This window comes from Bos grunniens, chromosome 13 (assembly GCF_055505025.1).
Source record: "Bos grunniens cultivar Pamir isolate PY7600 chromosome 13, Bosgru_T2T1.0, whole genome shotgun sequence".
In the NCBI taxonomy this organism is placed as follows: Eukaryota; Metazoa; Chordata; class Mammalia; order Artiodactyla; family Bovidae; genus Bos; species Bos grunniens.
This window is the reverse complement of record NC_141177.1, coordinates 50,539,065-50,563,439: the sequence shown is the minus strand read 5'-3', so window position 1 is coordinate 50,563,439 and position 24,375 is coordinate 50,539,065. Positions and strand designations below refer to the sequence as shown.

Sequence of the window (24,375 nt, the reverse complement as noted above, 5' to 3'; positions counted from 1 at the left end):
TAAGTTTGTATGTATCATTTAAGATTCCACATATAAGGGATGTCATACAATATTTCTCCTTCTCTGACTTACTTCACTCAGTATGACAATCTCTACGTCTATCCATGTTGCTACAAATGACATTATTTCATTCTTTTTAATGGCTGAGTAATATTCCATTGTATATATGTACCACATTTTCTTTATCCATTCCCCTGTGGATGGACATTTAGGTTGCTTCCATGTCTTGGCTGTTGTAAGCAGTGCTGCAATGAATACTGAGGTGCATGTATTCTTTTGGACTATCTTTATCTCCACATATGTGTCCAGAAACGGGACTGCAGGGTCATATGGTAGCTCTATTAGTTTTTAAAGGAACCTCCTTGCTGTTCTCCATAGTGGCTGCACCAATTTACATTCCCACCAACAGTGTAGGAGGGTTCCCTTCTCTCCACACCCTCTACAGCATTTATTGTTTGTGGGTTTTTTGATGATAGCCGTTTTGACTGGTGTGAGTTGATATTTCATTTTAGTTTTGATTTGCATTAGTCTCAAAATGACTCATGTTGAGCATCTTTTCATGTGCCTCTTGGCCATCTTTATGTCTTCCTTGGAGAAATGTTTATTTAGGGCTTCTGCCCACTTTTTGCCCAATCATTAACTCTTAAGTCAGCTTTTTGAGACTCAGGGAGGCCTGGGAAACTAAAGCAAAAAAGTCTTTTATTTCAAAGGACAAGGACTCACAGACTTGGATATGGTGCCATTTCTTCATCTAAACCCAAAAAGAGAGAGAGAGAAAGAGATGATACTAGCTACCTTGTGGAATTACTGGAAAGGTTAAACATAGTGCAACTTCCATAAACGATGGCTATAACCCCAACTCCCTTCATACTTGGATTATATCAGTAATTATATCAGTGTCAACATTTTTGTTTCATTTGTAAAAACAATTTGGAGATTTTAGTTAACACATCTGCAGGTTTGTGTTCGAATCCTGTTTATTGTCAAGTACTAATTTGATCAAATGAAATGGCTTTGGCAACTATTCCATCTATTTGGCATTAATGGCTGTTACACATGTAACTTACTATTAGGTTTTTTTTAATATTTGTTTACTTGGCTGCGCTGGGTCTTAGTTATGGCATGAGGAATCTTCAGTCTTCATTGTGGCATGCAAAATCTTTTAGCAGCAGCTTGGAAATTCTTAGTGCAGCACACAGGATCTTGTTCTTGGACCAGGGATTGAACCCGGGCCCCCTGTGTTGAGGGCTTGTCTGTATCTTCCCCGTGAAACGAGTGGGGTGAGCATGAGGACATACATGTGAAGGACATACATGTCTCGCTCACGTTTCACAGGGAAAATATGGACAGAAGCTACTAGATGTGGCTGCAGACAGTTAACACCTGGTGTCAGTGGTTGATGAGTCCTGGAAAAAGACACAGGCCGACAGGTGGAGAGTAGGCTGAGGACGAGGGCGTGATTTTATATGAGGAAGTTGGGAGAGGCCTCTCCGAGGAGGTAAGCTTTTAGCAGAATCATTTGTGTTATGAATTCTTTATCCTGGCAGCTACCTGAGAGAAGAGAGAAGTTCTAGGCAGAGGGGAAGTAGGTGCAAAGGTCCTGAGGCAGGAGCATGTCCAGTGGGCTGAAGGGGGAGCAGGACAGCCGGTGTGACTGGAGTGGAATGATGAGGGTGTGAGATCAGAGAGGTGGTGGAGGGCCTGACTGGGTCGCACTCTTGGGCCTTTAACTGCGGATGTGATAGGAAGAGGCATGGAAGCAGAGGGGTGGCACAAGGTGACTAGCGTTTCAGAAGGACCTCTGATGGCAAATGTGGAGAAGGGAAAAGGAACAGGCAGGAGGGAGGGGAGAGGGAAATTAGGATTCTGTTGTTCTGCCGAAGCAGCTTCAGAGAGAAATAGTGCGTTCTGTAGATGAGTAGGTAAGTACTAAAACCGGCGCCTCTACAGGTTGATGGGATACAGAGAACAGACCAGTTACCAGTGGGAACAGGACAGAGGGCAGAGGCAAGCTAAGGGGAGGAGACTGAGGTACAAACCATTAGGTATAAAATAAGCTACAAGGATATACTGTACAACATGGGGAACAGAGCTCACGTTCAAATATTCATTTATTGGGCTGCACTGGGTCTTAGCTGTGGCACGCTGGATCTTCAGTCTTGGTTATGGCATGCAGGATCTTTACTTGTAGCATGTGGGATCTGATCCCCCGACCAGGGATCGAACCCAGGCCCCCTGCATTGGGAGCATGGAGTCTTAGTCACTGGACTTCCTGGCAAGCCCGTAGAGCCAGTATTTTATAACTATAAATGGAATATAATCTTGAATCACCCTGTTGTACATCTATGCACCTTATATAATGCAGAAATCATCCTAGAGTTTTCTCCTTCATGTTCCCCATCTCTTTGCAACCCCACGGTAAAGAATCTGCCTGTAATGCAGGAGACCTGGGTTCGATCCCTGGGTCGGGAAGATGCCCTGGAGAAGGGAATGGCTACCCATTCCAGTATTCTGGCCTGGAGAATCCCAAGGACAGAAGAGCCTGGCAGGCTACAGTCCATGAGATTGCAAAGAGTCAGACATGACTAAGCAACTGACACTTGCACTTCCCTTTCACTTTTCACAGCAACTATACTGCAATTTTTTTTAAGTGGTGCCTTTCGAAGTATCCCTTCAGCAGAGTTGGGGTGTGGCAAAGACTTGGACAGGAGGTCACCTAGGGGACTTGTCGTCATTCAGGTTAGAGAATAAGAGAGGCTGTAAATTAGTGACAGGGGGAAGGAGAAGACTGGCGGGAATCCAGAGGTGAGAGGGTCAGGATTTCTCTACTGGATGGAGAACATGAAGGAGAAAACCCCAGGATGATTCCTGCGTATTTGCTTTGAGGAAGATGGTATTATTCTGGGGATAAGGGTCTCAGGGTGAGGAAGTCATGGAGGGCAGGGGTCTGGGGAGGGGGATGAGCTCCATTTGTACACATGTTGGACTTGCAATACTGTGGGACATCCAGATACCCAGCGGGAAACTAGACACGAAGCTAGAACTTCCCAGAGAGGACAGGGCTTAACGCACAGTGGGTTCTCAGTATTCACAGGTGTCATAGTCTATGAAGTCACAGCAAATACTGAATTCGTGAATTCAGCGGAAATGCAGGCTTAGGTTCCTGCAAGCCCCTGGTCCCCACATTTTCATCCACTGACCTGCACATCACCTCATTGCATCATTTTTCTATTTAAAGACTCCTTACTGGATAACCCTGGGTTCTATCCCTGGGTTGGGAAGATCCTTTGGAGAAGGGAATGGCAACCCACTCCAGTACTCTTGCTTGGAAAATTCCATGGACAGAGGAGCCTTGTAAGCCACAGTCCATGGGGTTGCAGAGTCGGACACGACTTAGTGACTTCACTTCACTTCACTTTTACTGGATAACCCTGGGTTCCATCCCTGGAGTTGGTTGCCATTCCCTTCTCCAGAGGATCGAACCCAGGACTGTGGCTTACAAGGCTCCTCTGTCCATGGAATTTTCCAGGCAAAAGTACTGTTTTTAACCTGGAAATTATTTAGTCTTTGTATCCATTTCCCATCTCTAAAATGGTGATACTACCAAGATACCTACTAGGATTATTGTGAGAAGCACATGAAGAAGTTCGTGGCATGTGTAGCAGATCAGTTAATGGTGGCTGCTGTTATGAGTAGTTTTATTTCTAATTTTTCAAACAGTGCATAGTTTATATAATTCTTTTACTCATTAAAGTATATACTTAATTTAGATCTGATAGAAGAAATATATCCTAGAACTTAAAATTTTAGTAACTAGTAAGTACATAGCCAGCATGTGCTCAGGCATGTCCAAGTCCCTGTGACCCCATGGACTGTAGCCCTGGCCAGGCTCCTCTATCCATAGAATTTTCCAGGCAAGAATACTGGAGTGGGTTGCCATTTCCTACTCCAGGGATCGAACCCACATCTCTCGCATCTCCTGTACTAGCAGGCAGATTCTTTACCAGCTGCGCCACCTGGGAAGCCCAGAAAGTAAACAGATAAAGTAAAAAACAAACCAATTTCTATGTAGCACATTCTTCTCAGTCTGCACAATGGGTTCTCTGTAATGTTGCTTTTTTTTTTTTTTTTTTTAAAGAATATTAGCATTTCAAAGATCTAGGTCAAATTAAATCAGTGCTATGTTGTAGTGTTTGTGAAACAGCTGGAGACTGTATGCTAGAGGCAAGTTTGGGGCCAGAGAGGACGCCTAAGAATTTTTTTCAACCATTATTTATTATCCTGGAAGTGCTTTGAGCCCAAGGGCAGGTAGGGCTGAATGCAGGACGTGGGGGTAGTTTATTTTAAAAGCATCTCTTTCTTGTATACATTTAGTAAAAACTAAATTTGAGAACACTGACCTCAAACTTAATAGATGAGATCAGTTGCAGCAATTATTTAAGAAAGGATGAACGATCCAGTACATTGAAGATATAATAGGTAGAAATTTACTTTATACTTGAGCTTTTAGAAAACTTTCATTACATAAACAAAAGTACAGTATGTTGCATTTGGAGTTGATTATATTAATATGCCACCATATGGCATGAAGGAAAAAACCATGAAAATTCTGCAGCTTTATGTACATCATCAGATTTTCGGAGTGGTATAGGACATCTGTGCATGTATGGATGTCTTTATATGGGCTCATAAAAAGTTCTCACTTTTTTTCTCAGTTGTAATATTGGTCAGGCATCATAAGTTAAAATATGTGTATTAGCTGTGCACACATATATGTACTTCTATACATTATAGAACTAAAAACACTATTTGAATTAAAATAGTAAAGGCTCTTATAATACAGTTATTTGCCAATTCCAAATCCAAACTTTTAAAAATAATAAACTCAGATAATTAACTATTGCTTTATAAAGTAATTCACCTTAGTGTCTTTAACCTGCCCAGCTTTATACTATCTGCAACTGTGGTTTGCTTTTACCCCAAGCAGTTTTCTAGGAACAAGTCAATTTAGGAGAATAAGCTACATCTTTGCACACATTTATACACAACTGTGCTTCATGGGGTCTCTTTCTGTCACACAATAGCAAAAACTATATACTGAAAGTAGGAAAATACAAGCAAATAAAAGAGTAAAGGAAGTGAAGCTAGATGTAGTTCAGTTCAGTTCAGTCGCTCAGTCGTGTCCCAACTCTCTGCGACCCCATGAACCGCAGCACGCCAGGCCTCCCTGTCCATCACCAACTCCCGGAGTCCACCCAAACCCATGTCCATTGAGTCGGTGATGCCATCCAACCATCTCATCCTCTGTCGTCCCCTTCCCCTCCTGCCCCCAGTCCCTCCCAGCATCAGGGGCTTTTCCAATGAATCAACTCTTTGCATGAGGTGGCCAAAGTATTGGAGTTTCAGCTTCAACATCAGTCCTTCCAATGAACACCCAGGACTGATCTTCTTTAGGATGCACTGGTTGGATCTCCTTGCAGTCCAAGGGACTCGCAAGAGTCTTCTCCAACACCACAGTTCAAAAGCATTAATTCTTCTGAGCTCAGCTTTCTTTATAGTCCAACTCTCACATCCATACATGACCACAGGAAAAACCATAGCCTTGACTAGATGGACCTTTGTTGACAAAGTAATGTCTCTGCTTTTGAATATGCTAGCTAGGTTGGTCATAACTTTCCTTCCAAGGAGTAAGCATCTTTTAATTTCATGGCTGCAGTCACCATCTGCAGTGATTTTGTAGCCCCCCAAAATAAAGTCAGCCACTGTTTCCCCATCTATTTCCCATGAAGTGATGGGACCAGATGCCATGATCTTAGTTTTCTGAATGTTGAACTTTAAGCCAACTTTTTCACTCTCCTCTTTCACTTTCATCAAGAGGCCCTTTAGTTCTTCTTCACTTTCTGCCATAAGGGTGGTGTCATCTGCATATCTGAGGTTATTGATATTTCTCCTGGCAATCTTGATTCCAGCTTGTGCTTCCTCCAGCCCAGCATTTCTCATGACGTACTCTGCATATAAGTTAAATAAGCAGGGTGACAATATACAACCTTGACGAACTCCTTTTCTTATTTGGAACCAGTCTGTTGTTCCATGTCCAGTTCTAACTGTTGTTTCCTGACCTGCATACAGGTTTCTCAAGAGGCAGGTCAGGTGGTCTGGTATTCCCATCTCTTTCAGAATTTTCCACAGTTTATTGTGATCCACACTGTCAAAGGCTTTGGCATAGTCAATAAAGCAGAAATAGATGTTTTTCTAGATGTAGTTGGTATTTGGCTGTAGTTGTAACAGACAATGCATGGGAGGAGAGGAATTCATTCACTTTGTATATTAGCAACCAGGTGGTCAGACAAAAATGTTTACAGCTTGGTAGATGATTTTAGCCCAGTGGAACAGTCAGCTGAGATAACTTGTTAAAAGTTGGTCTCTTCTTCCTTATCCTGATGGACCTGCTGTGTCTCTGGACTATGGTGATGGATACAGGAAGCTACACAGGGGATAAAACTGCATAGAACTCAGTACACATACACACGCAGATGAGTACATAAAACTCAGGCAGTCTGAGGAAGACGGATTATCCTGGTTGTGATGTTGCACTGTAGTCTTGTAGGACTTCCCACTGAGGAAAACTAGGTAATAAAGTGCACTGGGCGCCGTCGTTTCTTACAACTGCTGTGAATGTAGTTGTCTCAGGAGGAGCGTCAATTAAAGAGAAACTCATCCCTTACATGGTAACACTGTGGAACTGGGGTGGCACACCCGAGCGTGCGTCTCGCTCACTGGTCCTCAGGTGTGGTCTCCACATCAACAGCATCACTACTGGGAGCATCAGTTAGGAATGCGCCTTCTCAGGCCCCACCCGGACCTATGAAGTCAGCAACTCTGGAGGCGGGGCCCTGCAGTCTGTTTCAACAAGCCTGCCAGGTGACTCTGCTGTGCATGCCAGGGTTTGAGAACTACCCATCTTGTCACCACTGTGCAGTGAAGGACCTAAGGACCACAGGAAGGGAAGGGATCCGTGTGGTGTAGGTAAGGCACTAAGGAATAAAGCTAAGGCTAGACCCTGGGCATCTGGACTACCATTCCAGGATTTCCTCCACTGAGCAGTGCGTGATGTGATTACTTTTACTTGACCATCTGCCTTCTCTTAGGAAAAAAATTTATGGGCCTATTGATCTGAATCTCACTTCCTCCCTCCTCCTAATTAATGACCTAATTAATCATTACAGGCATAGCCATGTCTATTTTAAGGAATTAACACTTAAAATTCCACAACACTGCTCTGATGGCCCAGCTACACACATCTCCACCCAAAGGGAGTACTTCACCTATATATAGTTTGGCTGCCAAGTTCACGATTAATGTTTTTGAAGATTTAATGCATTTGTTTCTACAACAGCAGCTTCTCATATATGTATAGTCAACTAAAAAGGCAAATATAAAGAGAAAACACATTGTATATTGTCAGATATACAGAATCTAGAAAAACGGTACTGATGAACCTACAGGAATAGAGCCACAGACGCAGAGAGGAGACGGCACAGTGGGTGGAGGAGAGGGTGGGACAAGTGGAGAACAGCGTTGACACATATACACTACCAGGCGTAAAACAGCTGGTAGGAGACTGCGGCACAGCACAGGGAGCCCAGCTCGGCGCACTGTGATGACCTGGAGGGGTGGGATGGTGGGGTTCAACCAAGAGCAAGGGGTATAAATATATGTATAATGATGTGCGATGATGCACACTGTTGTATAGCAGCAGCCAACATTGTAAACCAATTATCCTCTAATTAAACACAATTAAACACAAAGGCAAATATTTGTTACATTATATATATATATATATATATATATATACACAATGATTATATTTTTTGCCTTTTTAACTCATTCTTTCAACACAATTTTTGAGTCCCAGATATGTCCTAAGCACTGTCCTGAGGGAAGGAATCAAAGTAAGTATGTATTATTGCCAGTCTTCCTATCAGTTCACTGCCTGTTGGAAAAGTTTCAGTCATATCATCAAAACGCAGTGTGATACATGTTAGCAGGTTGGCACAAAGCAATACTTGACATTTATTAAGCATTTCCTATAAGCAGGCACCAAAATAAATATTTTGCACATTGATACACTTAGTCCTCATTTCCATGTTTCAGAAAAGAATACTTAGGGGCTCTGAGAAATTAAGCCTTGTTACCCAAGGATCAAACAGCTGGATTAAGAAGCCATGTTGGTGCCTGGGAAGTAGGTGCCCTGAGGCAAACCTTCCTGGGTCTGGGGAAAGGAGACAGGGCTGACAGAGGGCTTTAACAGATTTCCTTTCTCAGGCTAAGTAAAGAAGTTGCCAAAATGAAAAATCTGTGCTTAGTGATTATGAAATGGCATTGGAACTACTATTACATTACTGACAGTCTGCCCTCTGAGTCCATTTCTGTTTCACAGATAAGTTCGTGTCACATTTTAGATTCCATGTGTAAGGAGTATCATATGGTATTTGTCTCTTTCTGACTTCACTTAGTATGATCGTCTCTAGGTCCATTCATGTTGCTGCAAATGGCGTTACTCTTTTTTTTTACCTTTTTTATTTTTTAAATTTAAATTTAATTAGAGGCTAATTTACAATATTGTATTGGTTTTGCCATACATCAACATGAGTCCACCACGGGTGTACACGTGTTTCCCATCCTGAACCCCCCTCCTTCTTCCCTCCCCATACCATCCCTCTGGGTCATCCCAGTGTACCAGCCCCAAGCTTCCTGTATCCGGCATCGAACCTGGACTGGCGATTCATTTCTTATATGATATTATACATGTTTCGGTGCCATTCTCCCAAATCATCCCCCCACCCCTCTCCCACAGAGTCCGGCTGAGCAGTATTCCATTGTGTATGTGCACATCTTCTTTATCTGCTCATCTGTTGACATTTAGGTTGTTTCCATGTGTTGGCTATTGTGAATAGTGCTGATATGAATATAAGGGTGCACACATCTTTTTGAATTACAGTTTTGTTTGAATATATGCCCAGGGATGGGATTGCTGGGTCATATGGCAACTCTTTTTTGAGGAACCTCGATACTGTTTTTCATAGTATCAGCAGCAAGTTTAAATTCAGTAGGTGTAAGAGATTGGGATCTGGACAGATAAATAAGGCTTTTCAGTTTCAGAAATGAACATCAGCAGCACTGACATTTCTTTTTTGAAATAAATTCTCAGCATGATGCACTCTGTCCAAGAGTACATACTAGTGTGCCCACCTACTGGTATGGGCACGTTTCTTTGAAAGCATCATTTTGTGCTTGGAAGTTAAAAGCATTTTCTTCAGAAAAGGTTTATTTACAAATATGTTGCATTGGGTTTCTAAAAAAATCTTTAAGTTTTTAAAGAATATCTCATTTTCCACCTTAATTTAAAAAGTGGAAGGTATCTGTGTATCTAAGAATACTAGAATATATGCATATATACACACATGTCCATGATACATATATTAAGCTACTGACATAAATAGATATAATTTTTGGATACATAATAAGATAATGGATTATTTTATGTTTATATGTTACCCAGATTTAATAACAAGTATTGCATTTATATTCTTGCCTGGGAAAACCCATGGACAGAGGAGCCTGGCCAGCTCCAGTCCATGGGGTTGCAGAGTCGGACATGACTTGGCGACTAAACAATGAATTACATTCATAATCATTTTTTTAATAGTGCTCAAACCTCTAAAAAACAAGTTATTTTTAAGGCATGGGACTCTTGTGACTGTGTCAGTAGCTGTAATTAACTGATACACAGATGAAAATCTTTGTGATCAAATTTCTTTTTAATGAAACGTAACTGACAGGTCTACAACATGGTTTGACACATGTATATACTGTATAACGATCACAGAAAGATTACTTACAAGTTTATGTAGTTACAAATTTTCTTCTTGTGAGGAGAACTCTTGAGATCCACTCTCTTAGCAACTTTCAAATAGTATCACTAACTCCAGTTACATCCTTGGGACTTAACTGTACTTTTGATCACCCTCCACCACCCCCTGTTATCTGTATCTATGAACTTGTTGCTTTTTTATTCAGTTCCACATTTCAGTAAGATTATATATTTGTCTCTTATTTCACTTAGCATAAAGCTGGTAAGGTCCATGAGTCTTGTTGCAAATGGCAGGATTGTGTGTGTGTGTGTGTGTGTGTGAGAGAGAGAGAGACTCATCTTATTCCACTGAGCTGTGCTGCATACTAATTTTATATCCTGCAGTTTAATTCATTTATTAGTTCTAACAGTCTTTTGGTAGAGTCTTTTATATATATATATATATATATATATATATATAAATCTCATCATGTCAGCTACAAACAGTGAGAGTTTTACTTCCTTTCCAATTTGGTTGGAAAACAAAGCCTTGGTTTTGTTTCCTGCCTACTTGCTCTGGTTACGCCTTTCAATCCAATGTTGAAAGAAGTGGCGGGAGTAGACATCCTTATGTGGTTCCTAATCTCAGAGGAAAAGCTTCTAGCATTTCCACTGAGTATGATGTCAGCTGTAAACTAATCAGATTTCTTAATGCTTACAATAAACTTAGATTGGAACTTTACTACTGGTGATCGGTGGCTTGTGAAAACACAGGGCACAGAGAAGCAAGGTTATAATTGGAATAAAAAATTTAAGAAGCAAGAAGCAAGAGAAGACATAGTTACAAAAGGAATGATTGAAAGAAATATATATGAACAGTATGTGGTAAGAAAGCCCAGGTACTGGTTACCTAATTTCAACCATTTACTTTGAAGTTAATCCAAGATACTTATATTATCTATAAATATTTCAGTGTGTATTTCTGAACAGTGGAGACCCCTTTTATTTAAACCATAATGCCATTATCGTACCTCTTTTTTACTATGTATTTATTTGGCTGCGCCAGGTTTGAGTTGCAACACTCAAGATCTAGTTCCCTGACCAGGATCAAGCCTGGGCCCCTGCACTGGCAGCATGGAGTCTGAATCACTGGACCACCTGGGAAGTCCCTACTGTACCTTAATAATAACCCCCTGGTATCATCACGTTGCCACTCAGCCATGCATCATTTCCCAGCTGTCATATACTATATAGATACAAACACATACATTTTATACACACACACACACACACACACATATATATACATACATTTTATTCACTTCTGCATCATAAAATATATAAATTACTATTTGTTTGAATCAGGATCCAAATAAACTTCACACATTGTGATTGGTTCTTAGGTCCTTGAATCTCTTAATCCTGTTTTCCATATATCTTTTATCTCCTTGTAATTTTTTTAAGAAACTAGGTCAGTTATCCTACTTATCCTGCAGGGTATTCAGAGACTGAATTTTGCTAACTAAATTACACTGGTGTAGTTTACACAACTGTCTGTTCTCTGTATTTCTTATAAACTTGTCTATTGAGAAGCTTAATAGGTTTTTTTTCTTTTAGCAAAACTGTGTCATGAGTGGTAATGTGACCAAATATTACTTTAAAGCTCATACCACTAGTGGTTTGGGGCATTTTAAAGACATCCAGGTAAACAAAAGGACACTTAGTTGTAAGAGGCAGATGACTAGTGGCTTGCCTTTTCTGGAATAATACACAAGTTAAAATTATCTCCAGGAACCTTCTGCATGGATGCAAATGCACAAGAAGAGCTAAATGGTGTCCTGTAGGTCCAGGCATCTCATGGGATTGGCCCTTCATGATTGTAGTGGGCACTGGAAGCTATATTGTCCTTTACAGATCTGTGATATTTAGAAACGTAGCTCTTGGCTATCTAACTTTTATCTGAATCTCAAAAATTTAGTTATTCACATTAATTACATTTCAGGTATTCCATAGCACTGATACAGTATATATCCATCATCAGAGAAAATATTCTAGGACAGCCCTTTTTACACTCAAGAGAGAGAATGGAGAAATAGATGAACTGAATGAAAATACTTCGGTATTCAAGTAAATTTATGTTTTTCTATAAGTCTGACAGATTATATATCTGAGGTGCTGCCTCCAATACATAACTGCCCTTTTAAAACATGAATGTTACAGGACCATCTTTTTGTTGGTGGAAAATACAAGAAGTGTGTTTCTGGCTAGGTTTGTCGTAGACATTCTGAAAATCTGTTTCCTGCTATAGTTCAGCTTGCTCATAAACATCTCTAGACTCCATACCAAGAGATGGCATGTAAACGCAGGTAAGCCTGTGCAGTGACAGGAAGGCTGGTGATGGGCTGCTAGGCTTGAGGAAGAGCTCTCTTCATGTTTCTATTTTACAACATTTTAATAAAATGACTCCGTGGAGTGATTTTTATAGCCCCCAAAACAAATTAGCACAGAGAGCCAAAAAGTTTGACTCTCACAGACATCATGGGAAACTAGAAATAAATTTCATAACTGGTTGAGAGAGGAATTCCTAAATTCTCGAGATGTTGTGAAGGAATGGCTCTTTGCAAACGATGCCTGTTATCAGCCCTCTTACCTGTAGAGCTCACCTGCCTGAGTAACCATTTTACTTTCTCTCAATCTGGTCTAGAAATGCTGAACTTTTAATAAAGTTCTGCTTCACCTTTTACAGCGGAAGTTCAGAGTGAAATCGAAAGGATTTTTGAACTTGCAAGAACACTTCAACTGGTGGTCCTTGACGCGGACACAATCAATCACCCAGCCCAGCTCAGTAAAACCTCTCTGGCCCCTATTATAGTGTATGTCAAGATTTCTTCTCCTAAGGTAAGCAGGTCTGTTACCGTTTGTTCTGCAGTGAAACTTTACTAAAATGTGTGCTTATAGTCTGCTTTCAGAACAGGCTGCTTCTTTATCCATCACTAAGGATTTGGAGAGAGATGTGGTAGATGAGAAGCATTAAGATTCATATAAGCAGAGAGTGATGATAAGTTTCATGGCTGAGAACAGTGATTTCCAAAGTGTGGCCTGTGGAGTCCTGGTGGGGGAGGCTTGGAGACACTTTCAGAGGACCTAGAAGGTCATTTCCCTGATAATCCTCATTGTCCTCCTCTTCCACTGGCCTGACCTTTGTACTGATGGTGCAAAAGAAGTGGTCGGAATGTCTAAGCAGGAAGCAAGACCACACCAGCACCGGCAGCTGCTGCATTCTTCCTCACCATGAGCTACCAGGTTATAAGTTTCACTTAATGTCCTAATGAAAATCCATCTACTGCCACTGTCTTAGAGGAGTTTGAAAACACTGGATACATTAGTTCCTGGTATGTATTTTGACAGGAGATCCTTGCTGTTGTCTAAAGGCATTACTAAAATATAAATATGTCCCAGACTAGGTCAGAATAAGGTGCATTTTTTTTACTGGCAACCTTTAAGTTAGATGAGAAGATGCCTCTTTCGCCTATGATTTTAGATGGATTCTTGTGAAATGTGTGAGTATTAATAAGTTAACTGTGCTAGGAATTAAGATTTTACAATCATTAACTCTTACAATTTCTGGTGTCCACACTAAAAATACAAAAACTGGTGATATTAGTTTTAAGAATGTATTTTATTTAAGCCAAAAATATCCTATTTGTTATTTTAATATTTAGTCAATAAAGTGTTATTTGTGGTACTTTGAAGTAGCAAAATTATTAAATTTTGACTATTCAAAAAGGTGCTACCAGCCTTTTTCATATTCTACGTAATGAAATGGGAGGTACTCGACAAGTACTGGTATGACTATTGCAGTCATCTTAGAACACCATTTTTATTGGAAAGAACAAATGACATGCCATTCAAATTTCAGGACAAATCAATGGAATTTAATAGAGTAGGGTTTCAGATGTTCCATGGCAGCTAATCTTTAAAAAGCTACCACTTGTTTACTGTAGTATCAAAGAAAAATATCCACAATTATCTGAAAAGGTTACTAAAATAGTCCTCCTCTTCTGAATTATGTATCTGGAAGAGGCTGGATTTTCTTCACGTATTTCAAAGTAATGTACTGTGGCAGATTAAATGTAGAAAGAGGAAACATTGGTTATCTTCTGTGAAGTCAGGTTGTAGAGAAATTTGCAAACAATTTTTAGCTATTTTTATCGAAATAAGTGATGTAAGTTAACATGCAAGAAGTTTATTGGTCATTCTTAAATGCATTTCTCAGTTTTAATGTCTAGTATGTAAATATTCTAGTTCACATAAAAAGCTCTTGGGATTTCTCAACAGTTTTAAAAAACATAAATCATGAGCGATAAAGTTTGAGAAGTGCTAGCCTTCAAAAAAATGTTCAGAATAATACATCCTGGTGGTTTTTGAAGCTTGCCACCGAGATGTATTAATTTTCCAGATCATCTTAGATATTGTTTTCTTGCCTAGTAAACTGTGAGTGCTGTATGAAAAAGAGAAAAGCGTGAATAATGAACCTTGTTGTCTACCTGAGTACAGACGCTCCTGTTTAAAAACCTCGTATTTTGCAGGTTTTACAGAGGTTAATAAAGTCTCGAGGGAAATCTCAAGCGAAGCACCTCAATGTCCAGATGGTGGCGGCAGATAAGCTAGCTCAGTGTCCTCCAGTAAGTCTCTCTGTTCAGTATAATCACTTGAAGTCATCAGCCCAGCTTTCTGTTAAGAAAAACCAGACAGACTAGGTAAACACTTGTCCAGAAGAGAACCTTCTCCATTAGCAGTGGGCTTCTTCCCAAAGTAGAGAACTGACCACCTCTTGCCATGAGCACGTGTCTAGGTCATGGTCGTGGCTTGCAAACGGCTACAGTGTGTTCCATGGGGATGTCGCTTTGTTAACATCTAACACATCCATAGTATCGTAAATGAAACACAGTTGTTTCAGAACGTTGGTTGGAAAGATGGATCTATTAGGGGTTGGTTTATTGTTCACTTCTAATCTGGGAGCAAGTTGCTGGCTCTTTATCACCATCTATGAAACTGATCTGAAACCATGCAGACACCAATTTCCAAACCAGTCAGTAAGCAGATTCTGACACCTGAACCCATTCCCACCTTGAATCCCTGTTGTGCATACCATGCTTGGGGACACTACGCTTCTGGGTTTTGTTTTAGCTTTTAATGAGAGGATGATTACAATGTTGTGTTGGTTTTCACTGTACAGCAAAGTGAACCAGCTATACGTATGCATATGTTGCCTACCTCCCAACCTACCTTCTAGGTGGCTTGGGCTTCCTCATGTCCTTCCCTTGCCGCAGCTATTTCCAAGATTCAGCTTTTCACAGTCTCTCTGTCAAAAACAGACTTCTTCCTATACTGTTTGGCTTATAGTCTTCTTTTCTTTTTTACATCTCTCTTCTAACGTAGGGCTAATTCCTTTTTTTCAATCATGCCCTTAACAACTGTTATTACACCTGTCTACTTCCTACTCATTGATACTACTGATATTCGTGTCAACACGTACCCGAGGAGGACCAATGCTTGTAAGCTGACTCCAGAGGACAGTGTGTGGAGGAGTCAGGCAGCACGAGCGGAGACCAAGGGGCTCCCTGCTTTCTCCTCTAAGGTGGGGGGGCAGTCGGGGGCTGGTGTCAGGGTGCCATCTGTAATGTCTGCCCCTGCAGGAGCTGTTTGATGTGATCCTGGATGAGAACCAGCTCGAGGACGCCTGTGAACACCTGGCCGACTACCTGGAGGCCTACTGGAAGGCCACCCACCCTCCCAGCAGCAGTCTCCCCAACCCCCTTCTCAGCCGCACTTTAGCCACCTCCACCCTGCCCGTCAGCCCCACGCTAGCCTCCAACTCACAGGTAAGCGGAGCCCTCGTCCACGCCCGGGGTGCCAACGCAGCGTTTGTTCCCATCAGGCAGCTCTCTCCTGAGAGAGCTGTGAGAAAAGCAATGTAAACAGCATCCTGTGAATGTAGATCCCCTCTCCCCATATTCTTTTTTTAATTGGTGTAGAGTTGCTTTTCAAGGTTGTATGGGTTTCTTCCTACAAGGAAGTAGAATAGCTATATGTCTATCAGCTCTATCCCCTTCCTCTTGGACTGCCCTCCCATCATCCCCCGCTCTTAGGTTACCACAGACCACTAACTCTATTAAGACAGGAAGAGAGGAGAAACTTTCCACAGGCCGGCAGCACAGACTCTGGACTCAAGACCGCCTGGGTTCAAATCCCTCCCGGGCCCTGTGCCCCAGGCATCTAATGGCACCAACCTCATGGGGCTCTCCCAAGGGTTGCATCTCGTGACCCTTCATAGAGCAGCATGGAGGGTTGTATTAATAATTTGATACATGTGACTATCTTATGCTAGGGCTGGTCTCATTAAGTGCCATTTAAGTATCTGTTTATCTTTTTTTTTTTTTCCTTAAAGCCCACATTCCCAGAATTATCTTCCTATCTGTATCTGAGCAGAGGTGTGGCTCAGTGTTCACCCAGGTGTAGACAGATCTCAGGAATTTGTATCTGTATTTGAACCACAAGAGAACGTATAAAAGAAATCCCTCCTTCATCTAAAAGAAAAAAAAAAAGTCTCTAAAAGGCTGAAATGAAATCTAACCCAGCTTGCTTGCTTAATTCTTTTGGTAACATCCAGTAGCATTTATATTATATTGGATTTGATGTTAATTTGTAAGCGCCAAGGACAGCGCAAAGGGACTGGACTTAAAAGGACTTGCCTTTGTGACGGGGGTTCTCCTGTATTTGCTCCTCCGTCTCCAGGGTTCTCAAGGGGATCAGAGGACGGATCGCGGGGCTCCGGGCCGCTCTGCTTCCCAAGCTGAAGAAGAACACTGCCCGGAACCGGTCAAGAAAGCCCAGCATCGTTCCTCCACCCAGCACCACAACCATCGCAGTGGCACCAGCCGAGGCCTCTCCAGGCAAGAGACCCTGGACTCGGAGACGCAGGAGAGTCGCGACTCCGCCTACGCGGAGCCCAAGGAAGAGTACTCGCACGAACACGCAGACCACTACGCCCCGCACCGTGACCACAACCACCGAGAGGAGCCCCACGGGGGCGGTGAGCACAGACACAGGGAGACTCGGCACCGCTCCAGGGACCCGGACCGAGAGCAGGACCACAACGAGTCCAACAAACAGCGGAGCCGCCACAAATCCAAGGATCGCTACTGTGACAAGGACGGGGAAGGGCTGTCCCGGAGACGCAACGAGGCCGCGGACTGGAACAGGGATGTTTACATCCGCCAATGACTTTCCTGCCCTTTTGTGTTGTTGTTGTTTTTTTAAGTCTTGTATACCCACCACCCACCCACATCGATCTTGGGGGGAAGGGGGTCTACACCGCAATCATGTGATTTGTCTTGTATATTTTGTACTGCTGTTGCTTGGATAGCAACAGCATGAAATAGAGTATTAATACACTTTTTTTTTCTTTTGTAAGTGCTCTATCAATTGGCCTGGAAAGGCTGCAGGCCTCTGGCTGTCTACGGAACCTTGAACCCCGTCTGGGGTAGCTGCCACTCGAACAAATCTGTTGCCGTCTGAGTGGCGTTGGTATTTTAAGAAGCATAGCTGATGTTTTCGAAAATGTGGTTGATATATCCAGTGGGCTAGAACTGGCCCAGATAAAAAGTGGAGTTTCCTGATTCTTGCCGAATTTTTAATATGTAGGCACTTGATTTGCATATTCATCCATGGACCACTGTTTCTTGCTTGTACCTCCGGCTGACTAAATTTGGGGACAGATTCAGTCTTGCCTTACACAAAGGGGATCATAAAGTCAGAATCTATTTTCTATGTACTAGTATTGTGTACTGTATAGACAGTTTGTAAATGTTATTTCTGCAAACACCTTCTTACGATAATTATATATATTATATATAATATATATATATATCAGTTTGATCACACTATTTTAGAGTCTTAATGCCAAGTCAGCAGACCTGCTTTATGAATTACAGGGACTAGAAAAGCCCACCTTCAGGAAATTTGTAATAGCATCGACTCGACGCCCATCCCCGTTCACTAGTCTGTACATACTGTAAATACGTGTGGCTGCTTGACTTGAAAAGGCTTGATTTCTGAATGTTTCACCATCCTTGTAAGTTTATCATTTCTGACCATAAATTATGGGAAATATATAACCAAACTCCAAGGGTTGTTCTACTCCGTGCAGTTCACACTGATTGTGACGACCACGTCCTGCGTAGCTTGTGTCTGAGGTCACAGCACTGGAGTCTAGGAGCTGGAACCCGTGTGCGTGTGGGTCTGGGGGTGAGCATGTGCGAGCAAGTGGAGGGTGTGAGTGTGGAAGACGCAAGAAGCATCCAGCCTGGGCCACCGGCGCACACCCACCTGGCTCCGCCGTTCACTATGCTGCTGCGGGAGCCGCCAGGGCGTAGCGGGGAGCTCGCTGCCAAAGGAGACTCGCTCAGAGAGCTCCCACCTGCTGGCTCCTTGGTCGTGCCCCTGGAGAGGAAAAATACGGGCCGCTTTTAACTGTGAGTGTTCCACTGGAAATGTCTGATCTCTCGTGTGTTCGAGTGTCTGTCGTAGGGAGAAACGTTTACACAGCTTGTAGAATAATTTCAGGGGAAAATCAGAGACCCTGATTCCTCCCGCCCCACTGGCTGTTCCCCTCTTATCTCCTCAATCCATCGCCTCCCTTTCCATCCCCATCTCCCCCACCCACTCCGACACTTTCACTGTCCGTCAAAACCTAGAAGTGCTTCTTAAAACCAAAGTTTCTGCTCTTCAGAAGAAATCAGGGCAAAATGAGGTGACTTGAAGTGAACTAAGATGTTGAGGTTTTCCTGCGTGGGACACCTGCCCTGAAGGAGAAGCCAGAAGATGCTGAGCCTGGTGTCAGGGACACGCTGTCGGCAGCCTGCGAGGTGGCTGTCACGCTGAGGCTGAAACCTGCTCTGCCTCTCTTACGTGTCCATCTGTCCAGTAATGCCTGGACAGGTAAGACAGTATTAGGTGTGCACGGACCTGGCACTTGAAGTCTGTTCCTGGAAAACTCCTATGATTGCCTACCTTCAGACCTGGACATTAAAAATTCTTATTTTGTTAAATATGGCTATTTTTATTTCGCTTCTTTGGTTATTCCAGGTTCTTGCCAAATATCCTTGGACCTTTACAAGTAAAACTGTCTCATGTTTAATTCATTATTTTCCTCCCCCAAAGAAAACTCAAGAGTTATAAAAATGAATTATACATATAGTGTTTTATCAGATAATAGAGGAACCATTTCCCTCAATCTGTTAATTAGCTCTGTACTCATACCTTTATTGAATATAAAAACACTAGTCATAATATATAAATTTTCAGTGTAAATTAGTCACATCATTGGGAAACCATGTTCCAATTAAAGTTACTTTTATAAAATACTTTCAGTCAACTATCCATCACGGTAAGATGTCCACTAATCACCGGCCCCCAACCTTTCCTATACAAAGTTACATCCCAGTTCATGATTTTGGAATATTTAAATTCTTGAGGTATAACTGGTATGTATCTTTTTTGCTGCTACCATTAATCCCTTTCAAAGAACTACATTAACGGATTCCCTTTTTAAAAATTTTGTACCTGGACCTTTTGTTTCTCACTTTACTGTGAAACACATTAGTCCAAATCAGAGTGTTCCTCAGAAACCTCTATTGTAGGATCTGACATAAGCACATCTATCTGTGAAGACTTTTTAGTGGGTGTATGTGTAAACGGTGTGTGGGAAATATGTAAATGAAGAAACAATCCCAAGGACAATGGGATATTTACTGACTCGTAGAATGTAAAATTCTAAGTCTTTTCACACAGCAAAGGTTTCAGCTTAACCAACTCGGTTGTAGAATCATGATTTTTGTAGTTAACCTAGAAAATGCTGGAAATGTTCTGAATAGTTCTGTGGGTTTTTTTCCCCTTGTCAAACCCATTTCGGTTTTCCCTCTGCTCTCTCTCTACTGCTCATTTAAGTTACTGTTACAAAAAGGTGCTGCTAAATGTAGGCCATCTTAGTTATCCTGTACTTCGGGACAATGCCACATTTGAACATGGTCTGCTCTGCATTCATGTCAAACCTTCACTGTCAGCTACACCAAACTGTTCAACAAGCCTGGTTTAAAGTCATTCAAACAATAAAGAGCTGGCTTCTGCACTGTTTACTATTAGTAGTATTAATTGCCATTTCAGGAGTGATTCTTACAGGTGAAAGTATGTTAAACACTTACCTGCACTTCCCTCACGTGGCTCATCTTCCAGGGCTGGGGAGGTCATGGGCTGCAGTCCCCTCCCCACGACGACTGCCAAGTGCCAGCTTCCAGCAGGTCAAAGGTCTCCGGGGGTCTGAGCACAGCAACGTCAGCTTCCTCTCACCTTCATCCTTACATGTTCAGCAATTCTTGCCTCCGACGTTGAATTTTTTTTTTTTCCCTTTTAAACTGATCCATCATCAGATCTTCATTTTAATCCTCGCCCTTGGCTCAATGACATGATGCTGCTGGTCCAATCTTGTTAACAGGTCAAGAGTCACTCTGGTGGAGACACAGGTAATTAGATGTCTCTGGGTCAGTGGTTGAATTGTGGTTAAGTTACATTTTTAAGTATTTGTACTTTACTACTTAAAATGTGATACACGGTTTTGAAGTAAAATGTACTCACTGTGGAATTAAAATGCTTCTGTTTCAGAAATAACTATGACAACATTAAATATGTTAAAAAAAAAATGTATTCGTTCTCCTCTGCACTTCCCTTTCTTCCATCATATTTTTTCTTAAATGTCTGCGTTCCTTAGGATTGAATGTGTTTTGTGTTCCGTTTTTTTTTTTTTTTAAAGAAACCACTGGAAAATGTCTGTTAAAGAAACAAATGTTAATCCTATTTCTTATCTGCCATTACTGTTTTCAACATGCAAATTTTTTCTTCTGTTTTGCCTGTACTGTTTATATTTTGGTGTTTGCTGGTATTAATCAAAACTTCTCATGTTTGCTGCGAGGCTCCTTCCCGACCATTTCCATCCCAGCCTAGCACCTAAGGTTCTGTAGAGAGCACGAGAAGGGATGGCCTTTCTGTGTTTTAAAATCACACTGAAAGTTCCAGGGGTACGCTGAGCCCTGGAAACAAGTACACAGGTCAACAGTGTTTCCCTTTAGACAGATGACACCTGCTGGGTGTGGGGCAGAATGAGGGATGGAAAGAAGTCAGTGACATAGTGAGTCTTAGGGCACTTGGTGTAGGTTTTCCCTCCTTCACTAAGGGAGTAACAGTGATCTGCTCTGAAGCTGTACAGAAAGGACAAGGTTCCTGCCTTCCTGGGGGCAGGTGTCAAGGACATGCCTTGTTCCCTAGGGTGATGTGTCAAGTGCTGTGACAGGAGGAGTCAGAGGTCCAAGGGGTGCAGAGACAGCCCAGCTGCAGAGAAGAGTGTGAAGAAATGCTCGCTCAGAGCAGAGGCCTCTGAAGATCTCACCTGATCCAAGACCTTGCACTCTTCTCTACACAAGAAGTTTCGAGAAATTCCTAACGTAGACCCTTTGTTGCTGTTGTTTAGTTCCTAAGTCACGTCCAGCTCTTTTGCAACCCCATGGACTATAGCCCTCCAGGCTCCTCTATCCATGGAATCTCCCAGTCAAGAATACTTAAGTGGGTTCCCGATTTTCTTCTCGAGGAGATCTTCCCAACCCAGGGATCAAACCTGCATTTCCTGCATTGGCAGGCAGATTCTTTACCACTGAGCCACCAATGAAGCCCAGTGGAGACCTGTGAAGGGCGGGGAGAGGGAAAAAACTATTAGGTATCCACTTTAAATGCCCAGAGGCTCAGGAATTTTGAGGTGATTCAAATTAACAAAACAGATCCATTTAACATGACATGAGACACCTTTTAACCCATGGTGGGTATTTTAATAGATCGCATCTAAAAAGCATGTGGGATGAAGCGAGCCCACAGTTACAGTCATTTGACAGGCAGTCCACATATACTGGCCACTGCGGGAGATGTCTGGTCACCTCTGTGGTTTGGGTGATTTCAGATTTGATGGTGAAGTAGTCTTGTTTTATCTTGATCTATCCTAGTCACAGCTGCATGGTCTGGGGTTGGTGTTCTATGGAGTTGGCAGGAAAACACCAAGGCCTGGCCACTTCCCAGCTCTCACAAGACGGTCTTCTCTTTCTACCAATCATACCTCTAATAATCTGTATCTTCCATTAGATGATGAAAGGTACCCAAATTCTATAATAGTCTCATTTTTAATCTACAGAGTTAAAATTCATTTTAGTTTTTAGTTTAAAACATGAAGGAAAAAGAAAACACAGTGAAGTGTGACTGTCACTTGGGAGTGATCCAGAACTCATCTGAAAGAGGGGCTGATATACCAAACAGTAACAGAAGAAGTCAAGTGAAACCCTCAGCTCGGTTCCTGGTACATGATAATAAGTTACGGACTACACACCCTGAATTCTGAAGGAACTCATACTTAGGAACGCAGTAACAGAAAACATGTTTTATAACCAAATTAAATACTGCTAATTTTACTCCTTTTGTTAAATCCACTCATTTTAACATTAAAAATGACTTGCATTCTTTACAAATTAAAACAAAGACCCCAAATGAAAATATGTTCCAGACATCGACAGGCACCTCCTTTTCTTTATACTCTGCTAAATCCATAAAGGAAAAATTTTCTTAAAAACGCAAAGTATAATCTCAACACACACCCCACTCCCACCCCAACCCTCCAGTTTCTTTCTCTGTGAAGCAGAGTCTCTACTGGTGGAACAGCTGGCAGCCTTTTCTGTTTCTCCAGCAACCACGACATCAATCACATGGTTTGATGAGAGTTTGGTTTAAAAAAATAATAATAATAACCACCAGGCACATGTTTGGAATCTTCATTTCTAAAGATCCTCCTACTGTGTGCTTTTGCATTTTACAAATTTTGCTATGAAAAAACCTATACAATCCTTATTTGCCAGCCAAACCAGGTCTTCTATGCTGGCGTCTCTCAGAGAACCAATGTCACGGTCCAGTGACCGCATTGCAGAGGGATCGAATCGCTGCAGCCGTTTCAACTGTTCAGGTGACAGGCCAGCTCCCAGCATCCCTTCTCCTCCCACCTGTGGGTCCTGCTCGGGAGAAGAATAAACACAGATGAACATCCTCGTGTTATAGTAAGAGTGCCTGTGCACCATTTATGTTAAAAGACAAACTGAGTTGTAATTACCACCAATTCCAGAAACAGAAAAATAAGTAAATACCTTTGTGTGTGTGAGAGAGAGAGAGAGAGAGAGGGAGAGGGAGAGGGAGAGGGAGAGAAATGGACATGCTGCTTTTCTGTATAATAAAGTAGGATAATGGTAAGAGCAGTCCCTTGATGACTGAACTCCTAGGATGGGCTTTACGCTTATCAAGGACCACAACATGCAGAAGGCCTGAGCACTAGTCAGCAACACATGGATTGCAGGTGCAGCTCTGCACATCTTAGCCGTGTGACTTTAGAACAATAACTTACCTGTTTCCTCATCTACCAAACAGATAAAATACTCAGTTCTGAGGCTTAAATAAGGTGATATCACGCCTGACACACAGTGGGCACTCAGTATGTCTGTGGGCCTGACATACTCATGGGCACATCACGAGATGAAAATTCAGCTTTATTTGTCAGACCCTCCCAAAGCTGACAGGAGGCACCTGACAGGAGGCCTCTCTCTGGTCCATACCAATGGGATGATAAAAATTTATCTTTTTTTGTTGTTTTTTAAATGTACTAGAATATCTAAAGAGATGAGAAAACGAAGGCTGTGCTGATTAGAAGAATAAAGAATCATAAGGAACTGAGTGGTCTGTGCAAACTGCTACTCCAAAAATTGCACAAGCCTAACTTAAGGCACCGTTTCACAGATAAATGTTTATGTTACTGAAGATACATTTTCTTAGGCTTCTATCAGAAAACCTACTGTCTACTAACGCATGGTGGGGTTCCATCTCTGGTAGTATACATTGAATATACATGCACTCACTCACACACACACAAAATTGGAGTGAATTCTCAAGTCTTCTTTTCATCTACAATGTAATTATCTTAATTTCTGAGTCTAGAAAGCATCTCCAGATTGCTTTCTAGTTACGTATCCAATTACTTACTAGAATTCTGTCCTGGAAAGTCTGAAGTTAAACGTCCAATGTATCTGAATTAATGTGAGCATTACTACAGATTTAAACCTAGTCTCAAACATCATGGGCAGAAAAATCTAGTCATAAATATATTTTAATAAAAACCTGAACTAAAAGGCAGTGCTAAGTAAAAGAAAGTGCAAGGGAGTTTTTAAAATGTTCTATATCGTATCTAAGAAACCAAAGGAAGAGATTAACCTGCGCTATCTTCCCCCGCTTGGCTACTCTTTTGAATCCCGGTTATCAAAGCCTGTTTGGGCTTTGATATGTCATGAGAAAAAATGCTCACCATTTCCCCAAACCAGAAAAATACAGGA

At 41.9% G+C, this 24,375-nt stretch overlaps 2 protein-coding genes across 40 annotated transcripts in view; one reads left to right on the top strand and one right to left on the bottom strand.

Moving 5' to 3' along the window:
- Positions 1 to 17,315, top strand: part of CACNB2 (calcium voltage-gated channel auxiliary subunit beta 2) — a 464,597-nt gene extending 447,282 nt beyond the window's left edge. For all 16 annotated transcript variants that reach the window (XR_015139558.1, XM_086334123.1, XM_086334114.1 and 13 more), the window contains 4 exons: positions 12,600 to 12,751; positions 14,443 to 14,538; positions 15,553 to 15,738; positions 16,652 to 17,315. Coding sequence is in view for 15 of the 16 variants with exons in the window: in XM_086334123.1 (XP_086190249.1) it covers positions 12,600 to 12,751; positions 14,443 to 14,538; positions 15,553 to 15,738; positions 16,652 to 17,140 (923 nt within the window). In the remaining variant the exon portion in view is untranslated. The remainder of the gene's footprint in view (positions 1 to 12,599; positions 12,752 to 14,442; positions 14,539 to 15,552; positions 15,739 to 16,651) is intronic.
- Positions 13,767 to 24,375, bottom strand: part of NSUN6 (NOP2/Sun RNA methyltransferase 6) — an 89,341-nt gene continuing 78,732 nt past the window's right edge. For 10 of the 24 annotated variants that reach the window (XR_015139571.1, XR_015139575.1, XM_086334132.1 and 7 more), the window contains one exon: positions 13,767 to 23,010. Coding sequence is in view for 8 of the 24 variants with exons in the window: in XM_086334132.1 (XP_086190258.1) it covers positions 22,795 to 23,010 (216 nt within the window). In the remaining 16 variants the exon portion in view is untranslated. The remainder of the gene's footprint in view (positions 23,011 to 24,375) is intronic. The other 14 variants (XR_015139564.1, XR_015139574.1, XR_015139570.1 and 11 more) reach the window with 8 other exon arrangements.